The sequence below is a fragment of the Pistacia vera genome, unplaced genomic scaffold, assembly GCF_008641045.1.
Source record: "Pistacia vera cultivar Batoury unplaced genomic scaffold, PisVer_v2 Contig222, whole genome shotgun sequence".
Lineage (NCBI taxonomy): Eukaryota > Viridiplantae > Streptophyta > Magnoliopsida > Sapindales > Anacardiaceae > Pistacia > Pistacia vera.
This window is the reverse complement of record NW_022196027.1, coordinates 840,139-858,375: the sequence shown is the minus strand read 5'-3', so window position 1 is coordinate 858,375 and position 18,237 is coordinate 840,139. Positions and strand designations below refer to the sequence as shown.

Below are 18,237 nucleotides of genomic sequence, written 5' to 3'. Positions count from 1 at the left end.
GGTGGCATGTGTGGTTCATTGTTCCGAGCCAGAGGACGGTCCAGCTGGTGCATGTTGTCTCCAATGAAAACTCTTCTGATTGGGTAGGGCTCTGTTAGTCTCTTGTCCTGTTGTGTATCGAGGCACCGAGTATGGCGATCCTCGTGGGTGCTCTATTTGGCTCGATGAGCCTCATCTTCCTCCTACCTTATCTCAACCCAAGCACGAGCCAACACATCCTCCATGGTACCGCGGTTGAACTTAGTGAGCTCTTTGTACAGCTTCCTATCTGGGAGCAGGCCTTTCCTGAAGGCGTCGACCGTGGTCTCTTGGTTGTAATATGAGATATAGACCTTTTTGCAGTTGAAGCGTCCCATGTAGTCTCACAGGGGCTCGCTGCAGTGCTGTCGGATCCAATAGAGGTCACCTGATAGCTTTTCTAACTTTTTACTGCTAGCGAATTACTCTACAAAGGTATCCGTGAGCTGAGCAAATGAGGCGATGGAGTGGTTCGGGAGGTTGGTGTACCACTGTAGTGCAGGCCCTATTAGGTTGGAGCTGAAGCTTTTGCACATGCATGCTTCGCGGAGATCCCTTGGTATGGTAGCGACAAACATTCTCTGCTTGTAAGAGGCTATATGGTCATCTGGGTCGGTAGTGCCGTCGTACGGCTTCATGTTTTGGAATGTGAACTTACAGGGCATATCTACAAGAGCTATGGTATCCATGAACGGCGACTTGGCGCAACTTTGAGGTTGACTCTTTTTTAGGGGTGTTGGTACCCTCGGGATGCGTTAGACCATGGCTTCTACTTCGACTAGTTGTTTGGTCAGTGTTTGCTCTAAGACGGTTGGAGTAGGGGTACTGAGGTTTTGGAGGAATTGGGGGAACACTCTTGGGTTGATGTGAATGGTCGTGCCGAACGGCATGGCTTGGTGAGTCGTTCCGGTTAAAGACTATAGGGGGCGCGTTTGTTGGTGTGCGAGAGGGGTGTCCACTTGTTGGAAAGGCACGGTGTGGGCATGTGTCACAGTAGTTGGATGGGTCGATTCGTGGGGACATACCTCCTGATTTGGCTCGGCCACGTCCATAGGGATGCTAGGATTTTGGTTAGTGTAGGCTCTAGTGAAGGTGCCGACTTTTGGGCTTAGGAACAGCTGTTTGGGTTGAATGGGGGGTCGGGAGGTAGATGCATGATGCTAGTTGAATGACCAATCTAAGGAGTAAAATTGATTTACTTTATCTTGGAAAGCTTGATTCTCGGTGCAGATGGCGGCATTTTGTGTCTCTAGGGCTTGATACTTCTTGTTGCTTTCCTCCACCAACGCGGTGAGTGCTTCGATATGGGCCGCAACATTTGGCGTTGTACTGTAATGCTTTCTTTCTAGCTAGTATACTCGTAAAATAATCACTAAAGCTCATTAAAAATATATAAAAGAAAATACACATATATATACGAGTAATAAAGTATGGGCCCATATTTCATTTTTCTTTATATACAAATATTCTCAAAAATAGCAACTTGACAGTGTAGCCTGACCCTTCCACTGCGTGACGTTCTGAGCGACCGCAACTCACCTATTACCTGCAAAACATTAAAAACAACGGAGTGAGTACTAATGGCTCCGTAAGTAAACCCACTATGCTACCCTTCTCTCTCTCCGTTGCTTAAAATTCTGAATTTTCTTTCCTTACATCACATTTCCCGATTATTCTCTATTCTTTCCCTGTTTTTCTCTATGTTCTTTCTCTATTCTTTCTCTGTTTTTCTCTCTGTTTTCTAAATTTTTCACTACCCATGATAATGAGCATGGTATTATGCATATTCTTGATGCAAATGCACAAATGCATAAATTATGCATTTTCTTTTCTATTTTTCTTATTCTGTTTTCTTTTTCTTTTTCTTTATTTCTTTCTTTTCTATTCTTTCTTTTCTTTCTTTCTATTCTTGTCGATCGGACTCGGTTGAGGCATGGATTTGGAGCCTTGGTCGTGTGAGTGAATTAATTTTTATGCTATATCAAATTGAAGAGTGAAACCCTAGCCACTCTTACCCATTTGCACGCCACTTTCACCTCCATATTCTCTCAAATTCTTCAATTCTTCTTCAAAGGAAATTCATAGGTTTTGGTTGTTTTTGAGTGGATTTTCAATCTTAAGCTTCTATAGGATTTAAGAGGAAGAGAGTTTGATCAAAGGAGATTCTTAAAGGGTTGAATTTGCTCATATCAAAGGTAAGTAAATCCTACCCTAAGTATGATTTAAGTTATGTTGTGTAGAGAAATTTCTTTATGCATATATATGTGTTATATGTATAATTGTTGATGGATTTGGTGTTGAATAATGATTAGAACCTATCCATAAGAAGTTGTGTTGGTGTAGTTGTTATTTGATGAATGTTTGGTTGAGATTTGGAAGAATTGAAGTGAAAATTTTGAAGTGTGTATTTTGGGCAGATTTGGTGTTAATTATAGAGGAGTTTATTCCAAATTTTTGTGGCCTAAAATAGAGATAGAAGTGTAGCCAAATTAGTGTTGATTTGTGCACATGAATTGTTTGATGAAATGCCAAGGAGAAGTGCATGTATGAGTATGATTATGTGTTACTTTAGGATGTGTTTGTAGATGGTAGAGAATGACATGTTTGCATTCCATAATGCATAATTGCATTTAAATATGTGAATTTAGAAAGAATTATAAGCATGAAACCATCTACATGCATACATATTCATAAGAGCATGAAAATGCCCTAAAATATGTTAAAGGAAAATAGAAAGAAATGAGAATATTAAAGATATTCAAATCTGAATTTTTCTTAAAGAAGTATAAAAAAAAAATATAAAAAGAAAAGAAGGTTGTTGCGATGGGAAGCCGTGAGTGACATAGTCCCACATGCACGCCGCCTTTAGTGAGCGGCCTCAGAATTCAGAAAGAAGAAATGTACAGTCCCTTAGAAGTGTGTATGAATGAGGACTGTACCGAGATCATTTTACCCTTAATGCAAGTTTAAGGCATTTTCTTCGCATTTTCTCAAAATAACTTTAGCAAACATCAACTAAAGGTATAAGAGCATAAATTAAATTACGTACCTCCATGTGGGCGTTACATGCACTTTCGGTGTGATTGGCCATGAGAGCCGAATGGACTAGGAAGGGTTGAACAACAGGTTGCACTGGATTGTTTGGTTGGCAGGGCCCCACGGTGGGCGCCAAATTGTAAACGCTAAAATTTACAATTGAATTTAAGACTGAATCTTGTGAAGAGAGCCACTGACAACCTTGATGGACCTACGGGGTGCCTCCTTGTGTCTCTGAGGGAGTTCAGGCGATGTGAGGGGATTGAAGTAGATTACGAGTTTGGAGCTATGATAATCAAGGCTTAAGGGTGGTATTTTCTGAATCCCTAATGAGGGGACTGGCCTAAGTTTATATTGTGAACCGTAAGGGCCCGAATCCTAGTAGGACTCTGAGTCTACTTAGTAGAGAAGTCCCTTTTCGGGAAGAGATCGGATTTTTGCCTTTATCTGTCAAGGCTTTCCTCTTTGGGTGAGATACGGGATCTTGTCTGAAGAGGAATTTGGTTAAGATTCTGATCCTGGTTATGGACTGCTACGAGCGAATAGCCGGACCCAGTTCAGCTTAACTTGAGAGATGACCCAACTCATAGAGCAGTCAGTTCCCAAGGTATTCTAAGCGTGGGTCCAATCGAGATTGGGCCAAGGCTCTGGGCCGTCACTTATCATTGTTATGGTTGGACCTCGTTAGGCCCAATATGAATTTTGGCCCATACAGTTTATGACAGAGGATTTTTTATGTAGTTTTAATGTAGAAGCTTGAGAAAACAAATCATACTAGCTCTATATCAATTGATAGAGGAGTAGAAGGAATAATTTGTTAAAATAATGCTAGACGTACAAACAAATCTTACAAAGATTTATATACAAATTGATGTGGCACAAAATGAATAGAAGAATAAATACAAAAAGGCAAACTCATTATATTCACTCTTCCATTCATTTTCTGTCACATCAGTTTGTATATAAATATTTTGTAAGATTTGTTTGTACATTTATTATTACTCATTTGTTAATACTCGAAAATCCCTTCAAAGGGTTAACTAGTGAAAAAAAAAATTTTAAGTTGCAGTTCTTCTTCTTCTTTAATTTGTGACTCATTCTAAGTGACTAAGATGAAAAAACCGAGTCAGATGCTTAGTCGACAGTGGGGTTCATCGGCATGAGTTTGACGGTGAAATTAGTGAAGGAGGATAAGAGGGAGCTTGACGGTGAGCTAGAGGACAACGAGGCTGAAGAAAGACCATTCTTGATCCATGTTTTCCCTCAAATGTTATGGAATACAATAATACTATACTTATAGAAAAAATTTACAAAAATTTTCATACAAAGTGAGGTGCCAAAAAATGAATGGAAGAATGAAACAAAAAGTCAAACTTATTAAATTCAGAAACATCACTTTATATAAATGAAATTTAAGAATTCGTGCAAATTACCAAAAAATAATAATTACACTTGAGTTTACAAAATTGAACACTATTTGATATTCTCCCAAAAGACAGATTAAAAGAAAAAAGAGAAAAGGAAAAAGCTTATAATAGAGTCGAGTCAAGATTCTCAAATGAAAATAAAATTGTATTATCTTATCTGTTTAAACATATTCTAATAATATCACTCTAATAACCAAATGTGGTCTTATTGTGTAGGGCCAATAAAGGCCCATAACCGCAGCAAAAGGCCTCTCTTCTTTCATGAACAGAAATGGTGCCCACTAGTAGAGAATGCAATGAGCCCGATATATTTGGGTACCCGGCCTGGCCGGTCCCAAAAAGGTCAGGCTTTATCCGATGTTCGTAGGTTTGGGCTTGGGCCTGATTTTAAGGTCCGACCTCAGGTACGGGTTGGGTCTGGGTATGTTTTCAGGCTCAGTTTAGTCCGATAATTTTAGTATTAATTTTACTAAATTACTCTTATACTATATATTTAATTACAAGATTATATATATGCATTTTTCCCAAACCCTAATCTCATCCCATTTGGTGAGTATTAAAAAATAATTAATATTTAAAAATTGTTTCTAGAATTAAAAATATAAAAAAAATTGAAATTTGTTAATATTTAAAAATTCACATTATAAAAATAGGCGGGTTTAGGCCGGGACTGAGGTTACAAAAGGTCGTCGGACCGGGCTTATGCCTTTGTCATGAGGTCTGGCTTGGGCTTGGGCCTGGGCCAAGGGATACCCGATTCCAGCCCAGCCCATTGCCGTCACTACCCACTAGGCCACTATCTCACTTTACCAAACAAAAGCTGATGTAGCTTAGGTGTATGAATTATCAATACATTTACTTGTTGAAGGGTCCTTCTATATGCTCTATAAATAAAATTTGGATAGAAGGATTAACTACTTTAGGCTGGTTTAGTTCGGCCCACAGATTAAAAGGTTAATGTCTAGATATGTGTTTACATTTTGTCAGGTTCACTAGAGATCTGCCAGACATGGACAATGACCTAAAGTTATTATAATAACAATGATATTGATTATTGCCCTCCACTTTTCCAGAAAAACGACCTACCAGTGTGTATCACATGAACAAGCCGACCAGAGAAAATTATCATTAGCTTTATTTGCAACAATCAAATTACCAATTAGCTTGTGTTGTGCATAATTTTCCCGCGGTCCGATTTGCGTTAGCTATCTAAAGACTATGCCAAGCCGACAAGAGAAAATTATCATTAGCTTTATTTGCAACAATCAAATTACCAATTAGCTTGTGTTGTGCATAATTTTCCCACGGTCCGATTTGCGTTAGCTATCTAAAGACTATGCCAAGATCGAGCAACCAAGATCGCCTACGTGTTGCCTGATCATTCAATTTGCTATTATATATTTACTGATTTTAATTAATTATGCATACATTCTATCGAATCATGTCGTAGATGATTGGATATCTCTAATTGTTGTAGATTTTCGAAACAACATGCATTTAAAAATGATTTTGTATTTGTTACCGATTGGTCCAACTTAAATTAATTGTCATCTCTAATTAGAATTTTATTGATTAAACATTGTTAATGAAGCTAAAGGTAGCAATTTGCTTTAGCTTTCACCAAGAGTGGGTAAAGGAATCCAAGTATTAATGAATTGAAAGAAAACTTGAATAGGGTTCCAAAGCACCTCTTTTTATAAGCTAATGGATTTGGGTATCATTCTCACTTTCACTTAACAAGAAAACAAAACATTCTTAAATTAATTAAAGCAAAGTTACTAATTTGTAATCCTAAGGGATTGACTTGATGGTTAAAGAAGTTTGTTTCCTTCTTTGAGTTTTTAAGTTTAAACATTGGGGTTATATATCATAATAATATTATAATTTATCTAGACATTTGGGTTTGTAAAATGTTTAATGAGTTTTGAGGATTAGTTGAGGGACACGTACGGTGGCCCAAACACCCCGTTTACCAAAGAAAAAAAAAAGGTTAGTATTGTGATTTGGCTTGATTTTGCAATAAAATCCATGATTAAGTGGGTTTCACTTTTAACCTATTTTCCAAAAAGAGATTCTTTGACTACCTTTTTCACCATCCGAATATGAAATCTAATTTCTTACTTTCGGTAGAAGCTTCGTTTTTATTCCTTCTTTTTAATCTTATCAACAATAGTGGTCCAGGTCCTTGCTAATTAATTAATTATATTCTTTGCCTGAAAACCAAGAAAAGGAGAGAGCATCAACAACACAATCTTTTTCATCAGTCATGCAGTTTTTGTTATTTTATTTATTTTCTAAAATTAATATCTTATCGTATTCCCATCTTAAAAAATTAATTTATAACGTTTTGATATTTGAAATTTAAAATGCAACATGTGAACAATTTATAATAAGGAAATAATTTAATAATAGTGCGAAGACGCCATTAAAAATAAAGAAAGACGAAATATTTTCGGAGTCAAAAATATTTAAAAAAAGACTTAACATTACATTGACCCATATGATTCTTGATCAAGTTGTAAATAATTAAAATTATGGGATTTTTTTAATTTCATTTATATATATTATAGTCTTAATCTGAACTCATTTGAGCAGCTGGCAGTTCTGACTTTTACAGTGTCACATTGTATACTTCAATTTGTTGGCATATAATTTTTATGGTGGACAAATTTCATGCTTTAATTATATAGTTTTGAGGTTTTATTTATTATGATGTGACAATTATATTTATTTTAATTTTGTCTTGTATTGAGAGAGTTTAAAGAATTTCGTATATTTATTTAATTATAGTAATAAAAATGATATGAACCCTTTTGAGATGAAAGTCTTATTTTCAATAGGTTTGTAACATTATATAAAGCACATTCTGATCAGCTTTGCAAATAGTAGATAGTGAGAGGCCTTCATGAATCATGATGTTCAATCATTCTCGGAAAGGTGTTTAAGTGATCACATTTTTTCATCTTGTCTTCTATTTTTGTTTTTATTAATTTTATTGCGTTATAAAGGTGTTTTCTTTTTTTTAAAATTTCATGAATCAAATCACATCCATATTAAACATTGGTGGACCCTAAAAGGGCCCAGTGGGGCCTGGTGATCCCACTCATTTAGAAAAAAAAGAAGAAATATATATTAAATTAGTTATAATCTCACTCAATTTTGGTAAGCAATATTAAATTATTATGAACATGAATCACCTACTTTTTTTTTTTTGTTTAACTCACCGGCACACCCCTTTAACGATAATAAAATTGATTTTTTTTTGGTTTTTGGAGTAATCAGGGGTGTTAAACCCTTTCGTGACTACTCTTATTAGTAATCGAAAGAAATTAAACTCAAAACCTCTTAAATAATACACTCATAAGTTTTTATCATCTCATTCGACGACCCAAAAGTGGTTTAATATAATGGATATTGTAATCATGTTAAACCATTAGATGTTTTAATTAAACATTATGAAATAAGGAGGTAAGGCTATCCTCAAAATCATTGAAAGTAAAGAAGCATGGTTGATAATAGTCACACAAGTGAAGGGAAAAGGCCTAGAGATGACATATGACAGAGATGATTGCAATAAGGGAAAGGGTAGCTTTTGTTGTCGATGAAATTTGAAATTCAATTGATTTGATTTAAATATTAACATCGATGCTACAGACACCGAAAATGAGTACCAAAAAATTACACCGAAATACGCAACCTTTGACTCGAACGTCGCCACGTAGGACACGATAAAAGAATTCCATGAATGGATGGCCGTCCAACATTTTCGGACAATCCATTCATTTAGGAATGGATGATGATCCATAATAAATATTTAAAAATAAGCATACTTGATGGACTCCTGTCCATCTAATGTGGACGACCGTCCCTATAAAATGGACGGTCGTCCGCAATAGATGGATTGGCGTCCATTTAGTGTTAAAATATTTTTTATAAAAAATAAAAACAAAAAAACATTGGAAGGGACAGCCGTCCATAATAGATGGATTGGCATCCATAAGCAATACAATTTTTTTTTTTTTTAATGAAAACAAAAAATCAGATGGACTGCAGTCCATGTTATGTTAAAAATTTTAAAATTTTAACTTCTTCCCGCCTATCGAGCTTGTGATTGTTGTCACTCCTACAAAAGCTTTTGTTGTTGATGAAAGTGCTGCTGTTGCTGCAATTGATGATGTTGAAGTTCAAGTTGATGTTGTTGTTGCAGATGAAGGGTCAAGAGATGTTCCATATCTAGAGCTGGATGGTTTGCCAACTGTTGTTGATGAATCAGATTCTGATTTGGCAACTGTTCTAAAACTAATTCATTTAGGCATGTAGGAGGAAACATATTTCGCTATTGGAGTTGTTGTTGCTGTAATTGTTTAGACAAAAGCTGCTCCGCTAGATCAAAATGGTTGGATTCCTGTTCCATGCGTCGCATATGGTGAGTAGCCATAGGATCTTGATACACAAAGGGGGATAAGATATTGGAGGAAGAGGAATAGAAAAGGAAGGATGTTGAAGAGAAGCTAACAAAAGCGGAAAGTATTGCAGAAGAATTGAGAGAAGCTGCAAAGCAAGAAGCTCAAGATCATTCTACTGAGATTTGGAAGCACAATACTGCTTTTATTGAACTTGTGTCGAACCAAGAGCAACTTGAAGCAGAATTGGGCCGAGCACTTAGGCAAGTTGAAGCTGCGAAACAAGAGCTTAGTCCAGTCTTGGTTAAATTATTAAAAGCGAAGAAGAAGCAAGCTGAACTGGAAACAGAAGCACTGAGTATGTGCTTTTTGGACAGCCGTCCATATAATTTGGACGTCCGTCTATATTAATTGGATGTCAGTCCATAGAATTTGGATGCCAGTCCATAGAATTTGGACGTATGTCCATTATTTTTTATTCTATTTTTTTAATACTTTTTATGGACCCTGTCCATCTCATTATGAACGACCATTCAAGAAGTATGGACGGTCGTTCGAAACCGTTGGACAACCATCTATTTACGTTAGTGTTCTATGGCCCAATGTGTTGATGTTCACGTATTTCGGTGTAATTGTTCGGTACCAAATTTTCGGTGGATATAAAATTTTTGAAATATTAAATATATATGGCTGTAATGAAGCTGCCTATCAATTTTTGTTTTAACATCCAAGCCGAGGGATAATAAAAAATGTCTGTTTCTATATGTGAAAGGACTGTTTGTCTCTTTCAAACGGGGCTTCTAGGTAGAAAGAGAAAAAAATAAGGCCGAACGACTTATGCATACCCAAGGTTTGTTGAAACGACAAGTTGGTACTCAAAAGGTTTTGAAACGACAAATAGGTACCTTCCGTCATGTTCTGTTAGCGATTTTCGTTAGATAATAGTGAAAAGACTAAAATGCCCTTGAAAGTTTAATTTTTAGTTTTTTATAAATTTAAAAATTTCTAAAAAACCCCCTAGGTTTGCTAATTTGACTAAACACCCCAATATATAAAAATTTTATAAAATAACAAAAACACTCCCGCCACCTGCAGTGCCAGATTCCGGCCACCACCGCCGGAATCTGGCCGGAAAATTGCGTTACGACACAGACCCATCGGATCTGTGTCGTAGCGCGTAGATCTTTCATTTTCCGGCAAGATCCGTGGTTGATCTTGCCGGAAAAGACCAGATCTACGGCCAGATCTGGCCGTCGAGACCGGAAGCTTGCCGGAAAATTGTGTTACGACACAGACCCATCGGATCTGTGTCGTAACACGTCGATCTGGCGTTTTTCGGCCAGATCCGTGGCGGATCTGGCCGGAAAAGGCCACATCGATGTGTTACGACACAGATCCGATGGGTCTGTGTCGTAACACAATTTTCCGGCCAGATTCCGGCGGTGGTGGCCGGAATCTGGCACTGTGGTGACGGGGGTGTATTTGTTATTTTATAAAATTTTTATATATTGGGGTATTTAGTCAAATTAGCAAACCTAGGGGGTTTTTTAGAGATTTTCAAAAAACTAAAAATTAAACTTTTAAGGGCATTTTAGTCTTTTCACTATTATCTAATGAAAAACACTAACAGAACATGACGGAAGGTACCCATTTATCATTTTAAAACCTTTTGGGTACCAACTTATCGTTTAGACAAACGTTGGGTATGAATAAATCGTTCTCCCAAAAAAATAAAAATAAACTGTCACTTCAGTAAGTGGCTTGCAAGCTTGGGCCTAAATTATTATTAGTGTATCCTAATGATGCATTTTGATGTGATAGTTATTTAGTGCATTAATAAATTTGCCTTATCATATATTATTATCAATTTTATTGCCAAATTTTTATTGTTGTTTGTTTGTAAAATTGGAGTAGGTGATCGGTTTTGTCACGGGGGAAAAATAACATTACGTATAATTGAAACTTTGATTAATAAAAACAATATGTACAAACTAATCCACTTATATTTAACATGAGACGTTTCCATTTCCATTTTCATGTATAATTACTATTCAATTCTTCAAATTATTTTTTATATAAAATAAAAAATATGATTGTACAGTACCAGAAGACACAAGTCCATAATTAAGAAACTACCTATGTATTGTCTTATTTCAGGTATGTTAAAAATACGAGCATTGTATGGATAAGATCTGTTTTTTTTTTTTTTTTTGGATCAATGAAAGCATTCAGATCAGTTTACGCACACCATAACTAATCATTCGAGACTCTAAAACTGTCGATTAGGCAAAAGCTCAAGTAATCACCACTATTAGTAGCTTAGGCATCTCCAACCCAATGTCATTTTGGTGTGTGGAAAATGTGCTTCAACTCAACACTAAAAACTATACTAAATTGGTATAAGTGAACAGTGTCACACCAAATTTGGCGTAATACTGTTCATCCACACTAATTTGGTGTGATACTATTTATCTACTATAAAATATATTTTATTTTCTTTTTTTGTTATTTGTATTTATGTTAATTTGATTATTATTTATAATAATAAATTCATAATAATTATATAATTAAAAAAATGATGAAAAATTAAAAACAAAACTTTATTCAATGCAAATATTAAACTACAATAACTCAAAATAAAAATTTATACTAATTTAAAAACACTAAAATTAAAAAAAAAAATACAACATAAACTAAAATAACAATTTAGTATTTCGGTAGATTTGTTTTGGATCCTTTAAGATCATCAAAATATTGGCTAGAGCTATTTTGAGATCCTTAACGTTCTTGTTGAGCTCTTTTTTGCATAATTCTTGATTGCTAATTTTGAAAAAACTCACATAAGCTTGGATTGATTATATAATTCAAATCCTTGAATAAAATGTAATGTTTATTTGTCTTTTTTTTGTTTGTGGCATTTTATATTAAATATAATGTTTATTTGATTAAATAAATGCTTAATTTTATTAAATTAGTATAATTTTTAAAATAGTAATTATTTAATAAAAATATCATTCTCAATATTTAATTAATATATACAAAAATAATCAATGAAACAAATATCATTCTTTTACCATTAGGCTGCTTAATAACCATTTACGTGTGTTTTTATAATTTGAAAAAAGAAAAGAAAATTTACCGTCAGGCCACACATTCAAATTTCTTGAAAATGGTTAATGGTTCCAGTTCAATGAACATATGAAATTAATGAACTTGCAAAATAAAATAATATTTTTTATCATACACAGACTGGAAATGAAATTTTGAATGGAACACAAGGGAATTATTTTAACACCAAATTCATTAACCCTGGTCTTTATTTAAAGGTTCTTCTCTCAATCTGATTCAATATATAATTATTCAACCAACGGTTTGGAAAGGCTGGAAATTTCCCCCCTTTTTTTTAATGCAATATTATACATTTTTACTAACAATATTGCCAGAAGGATAGAGCCAAAAATTCAATACAACAGTTAATGAACTAATTAATAAGTAAAGTAAATGTAATTTATTATAATAATATAAGTTAAACAGGTATATTATATGGAGAATAGCAGGTTATTTCCCTTCTCAAGGAGAGAGACAACATGTGAAAACAAATAAAATATACACAAACTTGTACATAACATAACATACCTACCAACATGCATATATCAAATTAATATAAATTAGAGTAATATTTTTTAATAACCTTTTAATCAAATCTGGGTAGAATCAGCATCAGGTACTTTAATTATCCATTAATCAAGAGATGAAAACTGAAATGCCTTCCAGGACCCCACCATTAGTTGTCATCAATAAGAAACTTCATGAGAAGGAGCTTAGTCTTCTTCAAGTCAATTCGCAAAAAATACTAAATAAAAAATACTTGAACCACAGTGCCAACTGCTCTCATCTTTTATTTGTTATTACTAAGTTTGTTTATATATATGCCATCTCTTTCAGTTTCATTCCATTACACTATCTTCAACTTATAAGCTTCTGTTTCCGCTTTCTTAGTTTTGAAGCTTCATGGGATTTTGTCCCATTTCCCAGATGGTTTCAAGAGTTGTGGAGATGTTATGTGTACGGCATAAAACAAAGGTGAAAGGCGTTGATGATGGCAAGAAGAAGAAGATCAAAGGGACTGTCGTTTTGATGAAAAAGAATGTGTTGGACTTCAATGACATGACGGCTTCAGCTATCGATCGGGTTTGCGAGCTGCTGGGCAAAGGCGTTTCTATTCAGCTTATCAGTGCAGATCATGCAGACCCAGGTTGGCTTTGTCTTTTTCTCCCAAAGTTTCTTGAATCCATTTTGATTGATATTTAAAACTGGAAATAATCTACTATGTGGTGTTGTTTTGCAAAATAGGCTCAACACTTAAAGTAACTCTGCGCATTTTTGCATCTGCAATTTACTGTTTCCTCAATAACTTGCTGATGTTAATGTGATGACAGAATTATTGATTCAGTTTGTTTAAAATGAAAGTAAACTCGAACGGTTTCTTGAAATCTTGCTACAGTGAATGCAATAGTGGAAATACCAACCGAGTTTATAAAATTATGGCTGAAATTTTGTGCTGTGTGTTTGTGTAGCTAATGAGGGTCGAGGAAAGCTCGGAAAGGTGGCATACGTGGAGAACTGGATTTCATCAAAAGCTTCATTAACTGCAAAAGAAACTGAGTTTACAATTACATTTGACTGGGATGAGAATATGGGTTGTCCTGGAGCTTTCATCATCAGAAATCATCACCATAGCCAGTTTTACCTCAAGACACTCACTTTAAAAGATGTTCCTGGTCATGATTCGGTACATTTTGTCTGCAATTCCTGGGTCTACCCAACGCATCGTTACAAGTATGATCGTGTATTTTTTTCAAACAAGGTAAAAAGGAAACTCTATGCTTAACCCTCTGTTTTCATCTTAATCTTGGGTGTTTTTTAAAGCATGGACAATTTTCCCATGATTATTTTAGAGGGTTTGAATAATATGAAGACTTAGACCCACTATAGCTAGTGTTTTCTATCATGATTGTTAGCTTTAACTGATTTTCTATTTTACTTCCTTTTTCGTGGAAAAATCATATTGTCTAATTTTTCCGGATAGATTAGACTGCCCTTTCCATTTGCTTTCCACATCATAACTTTTGTTGGCGTGGGAAAGCTGCAAAAAGGGATCCCAGATCAATATCTGACCAAACCAAGACATCTATGAAAACTTTATTCTAATGTGTAAATAATTAAGATTTCCTTTAATTAAAACAGTAGGATGTAATAACAGACAATTTTGTGATTTGTGTCAGACATACCTTCCATGTGAAACACCAGAGCCATTACGCAAATTTAGAGAAGAAGAACTCATAAATCTCAGAGGAAATGGGGAAGGTGAGCTTAAAGAATGGGACAGAGTATATGATTATGATTACTACAATGATTTGGGGAGTCCAGATGACGGTCCAGCATACGCCCGCCCTGTTCTTGGCGGATCACAAGCGTATCCATATCCCAGAAGAGGAAGAACTGGAAGGAAACGGACAAAAGCTGGTTAGTTAACTAAAACTGAAACAAGTTTCCCTGTTTGACACAAACAATGACTAGGAAGATTGAACAATTTTTAACTATGTTAAGAACTTCAATTTTTTATCGCTTTCATACAGTGATTTCAGTTTTCTAATGGTAACAGATCCCAATAGTGAGAAAAGACTGCCACTTCTGAGTCTAAATATTTATGTTCCAAGAGATGAACGGTTTAGCCACCTTAAGTTTTCAGATTTTCTTGCCTACGCTCTGAAGTCGCTGTTTCAAGTACTGCATCCAGAGATTGCATCCTTATGCGACAAAACCATAAATGAATTCGACACTTTTGATGATGTAGACAATCTATATAAAGGCAGTGTCAAACTACCAGATGCTAAAACTGTTAGTAAGATAAGGGATCGTATACCATCGGCAATGCTCAAGGAACTTTTTCGAAATGATGGTGAGAGATTCATGAAATTCCCACTACCTGATGTAATCAAAGGTACAACACATTTTCATAATACTTGCAACAACCCAGTATTTTAACATTTATTCAACTTTTGCATGTGAATTATGACATTATATGGATTTTTCATTCCAGATGATAAGTCTGCTTGGAGGTCAGATGAAGAATTTGGAAGAGAAATGCTAGCTGGAGTAAATCCAATTATCATCAGCCATATCCGGGTAATATAGATCTTCAACTAGATTGGTTGATTACTGTTGTTATATGGGTTTTCACTTCTATAATTTTCTTAAATATAACTGCAGGAATTCCCCCCAGCCAGCAACCTAGACCCTAAAGTATATGGGAACCAGAACAGTTCAATAACAAGAGATGACATTCAAGGGAACATGAATGGGCTCACTGTAGATGAAGTACAATTTATGCTTAATCGAATGTGCTTCTCTCTGTTTTATTAGCTCCTTTTCTTTTCTTATGCTATGTTAAACTTGATACAGGCAATAGAAAAAAAGAAGCTGTTCATATTAGATCACCATGATGCATTGATGCCATACCTGCAGAAAATAAACTCCACTACCACAAAGACATATGCCAGCAGAACCCTGCTCTTGTTACAAGATGACGGGACATTGAAGCCATTGGCAATAGAGTTAAGCTTGCCACATCCACAGGGGGACCACCATGGCGCTGTTAACAAAGTTTTCACACCGGCAGAACATGGCATTGAGGGTACAATATGGCAACTAGCCAAAGCTTATGCAGCAGTGAATGATTCTGGCTACCATCAGCTCGTTAGCCACTGGTAATTGCTGACTGGTAGACAATATTTAGAAGCTTGGTTTTAGTTTAAGAACAACATTCATACGCTTCTAAACAAAATTTGCAGGTTAAACACCCATGCAGTGATAGAGCCATTTGTGATTGCAACTAATAGGCAGTTGAGTGTGATTCATCCAATATATAAGCTTTTACATCCCCATTACCGGGATACAATGAATATAAATGCCTATGCTCGACAGATCCTTATCAATGCTGATGGGGTGCTTGAAAGAACAGTCTTCCCAGCAAGATATGCACTGGAAATGTCATCTGGAATATACAAAAATTGGGTCTTCACTGAGCAGGCACTCCCAGCTGATCTGCTAAAGAGGTAAGCTCACAGATCTTGAATTCAAAACATTTGCTATTAAATTTGATTCTCATAAATGAAACTTTGCCCCTTTCAGAGGAGTGGCGGAGCCAGACTCGAGCCAACCTCATGGAGTTAGGCTTCTGATTGAGGATTACCCTTTTGCTGTTGATGGGCTGGAAATCTGGTCGGCAATTGAAACTTGGGTCAGAGAATACTGCTCTTTCTACTACCCCACAGACGAATTGATCCAAGGAGACAATGAACTCCAATCGTGGTGGCATGAAGTCCGCAATGTTGGGCATGGCAACAGGAAAGATGAACCATGGTGGCCTGAGATGCAGACACGAGATGAGCTTGTGCAATCTTGCACCATTGTCATATGGGTGGCTTCTGCCCTCCATGCAGCTGTAAATTTTGGACAATATCCATATGCAGGCTATCTCCCGAACAGACCAACTGTGAGTCGCCGCTTCATGCCTGAACCAGGAACCCCTGAATATGCAGAGCTTGCGGAGCACCCTGACGTGGCCTTCCTGAAAACAATCACAGCACAGCTTCAAACCCTCCTCGGAGTGTCCCTCATAGAGATTTTGTCACGCCATTCAACTGATGAGGTTTATCTTGGGCAGAGAGATACTCCTGGGTGGACTTCTGATGATGAGCCATTAGCTGCATTTGAAAGATTTAGAGAAAGATTGATAAAAATTGAAAAGAAAATTATAGAAATGAACGATGACAAAAGATGGAAGAACAGAGTCGGGCCTGTCAATTTGCCTTACACCTTGCTCTATCCTAATACTACAGATTACTCCAGAGAAGGTGGGCTCACAGGAAAGGGCATTCCCAACAGTATCTCAATCTAAAGTTTTATATCTGTAAAGAGGTTTTTTTGGGCAGCTTTGAATTTGATTGTTAGTATGTTGTGTTTAACAAGCCAAAGAGTGCCAATTAGCTTTCTCATTTTTGTTTCCTTGATCTTGTTCTGAAAGCAGAATGTGTGTGCAGGTTCTCAAAGATGTTATGCAAGTAGCTATGTACTGTAAAAATGGCGAAATGTACTTGTTTAAATAAGTAAATGTCTTTTAACTGCAGAGATGCAGAAATCCTCTTTGCATTTTTATTTGCATTGAGCTCCAACCATAAATCTCAGTTTCGAACTCAAAAATTTCCTTAGAACAAAGAAGATAAAACAATCAAAAGTTGAGGCACCCAGAAACAAGAATGTCTGAGTCCCTAGCAATGTAACAGATTCTACCCAAACACTGAAGTGAAACAAAAGCATCAGCCATTTAAACCAGCAATCATAATTCAGAATTCAACCAGATAAAACCCAGTTTCCACGTTTAAAAGGTTTTTGATTATTAAGATAAATGATCTTTATTATTACAAGCAGCTTCAAAGCACCTAGCAATTATAATCAGAAACATACCATAAAATTTTCCTTTAAGATATACAATAAACAAACTTCACCATAACAAAAATTAAGAGCACTTAAAGAAAGACCCTGAAGTTAAGAATAAAGTGCATTGCGCGGTATAACACATTAAGCAAAAACTAAAAACAACACAATCTTAAGTTTTAACAGTTAAATTGACAAAAAAATAGTAAAGAAGAAGAACAGGGTCAATGCAATCTACTTATCTTCTAAAACAAGAAATTTAAGTGAGAAATGAAATGTGTACTATCAAGAACCAATAATGCAAAAGAATTATGAAACATGAGACATCTACCATCTATTACTCTAAAAAGGCTGCGAGTTTTTGTAACCCATTGTTAAACTCGGAATAAAAATTGTTGGGCACTTACCGAGTTCGTAATACCGATGACTGGATAGAAGCATAATGAAGACGTTGGTGGCAGAAACCGCTAAAATATTTTTGACACCTATCTTTGTCTTATATATTAAATCCACGTTCTAGCTGCTCCGGACGCCATCTGCACGTGATATAAGATCTTAGAAGTTAGAACAGCTCAAGAGTCGGGAGAGATTCTAATGGGCGTGGGAGGATAGTGATACATAATATCCCAGTTATAAATTATTTAATTATTACTAAATGTTTTGGACCAAATGAAAATTTTCATTTTCAAATTAACATTTTCTATTTTATGATCGGGTGTCTGAACCAGTTTATGTGCACCTCAACTAATCTTTTAGGACCCTGAAACTATCAGTTGAATAAGAGTTCTAGTAGCTACCCACATCCATATTAGCAATCAATGAGGGACTCATGATTTTTTTAGTAATATACTCAA

General features: G+C 35.7%; 1 protein-coding gene across 1 annotated transcript; it reads left to right on the top strand.

The window, feature by feature from the left end:
- Nucleotides 1-12,732: 12,732 nt before the first annotated feature.
- On the top strand, nucleotides 12,733-17,030 carry LOC116130512 (linoleate 9S-lipoxygenase 5). Its single transcript, XM_031416247.1, has 9 exons — nucleotides 12,733-13,139; nucleotides 13,462-13,751; nucleotides 14,170-14,410; nucleotides 14,550-14,888; nucleotides 14,988-15,073; nucleotides 15,158-15,265; nucleotides 15,350-15,654; nucleotides 15,739-16,002; nucleotides 16,079-17,030. The coding sequence occupies exons 1-9, from the start codon at nucleotides 12,896-12,898 to the stop codon at nucleotides 16,845-16,847; spliced, it is 2,646 nt and encodes an 881-aa protein (XP_031272107.1). The 5' UTR covers nucleotides 12,733-12,895; the 3' UTR covers nucleotides 16,848-17,030.
- The last annotated feature ends 1,207 nt before the right edge of the window (nucleotides 17,031-18,237 follow it).

What these genes read in the sequence shown, in the direction of transcription:
- LOC116130512 (XM_031416247.1), top strand. Translation starts at nt 12,896, where the DNA reads ATGGGATTTTGTCCCATTTCCCAGATGGTTTCAAGAGTTGTGGAGATG. An exon ending in GTGTATTTTTTTCAAACAAG is followed by an intron (nt 13,752 to 14,169) that starts GTAAAAAGGAAA and finishes GATTTGTGTCAG; the next exon opens with ACATACCTTCCATGTGAAAC. An exon ending in CATCAGCTCGTTAGCCACTG is followed by an intron (nt 15,655 to 15,738) that starts GTAATTGCTGAC and finishes CAAAATTTGCAG; the next exon opens with GTTAAACACCCATGCAGTGA.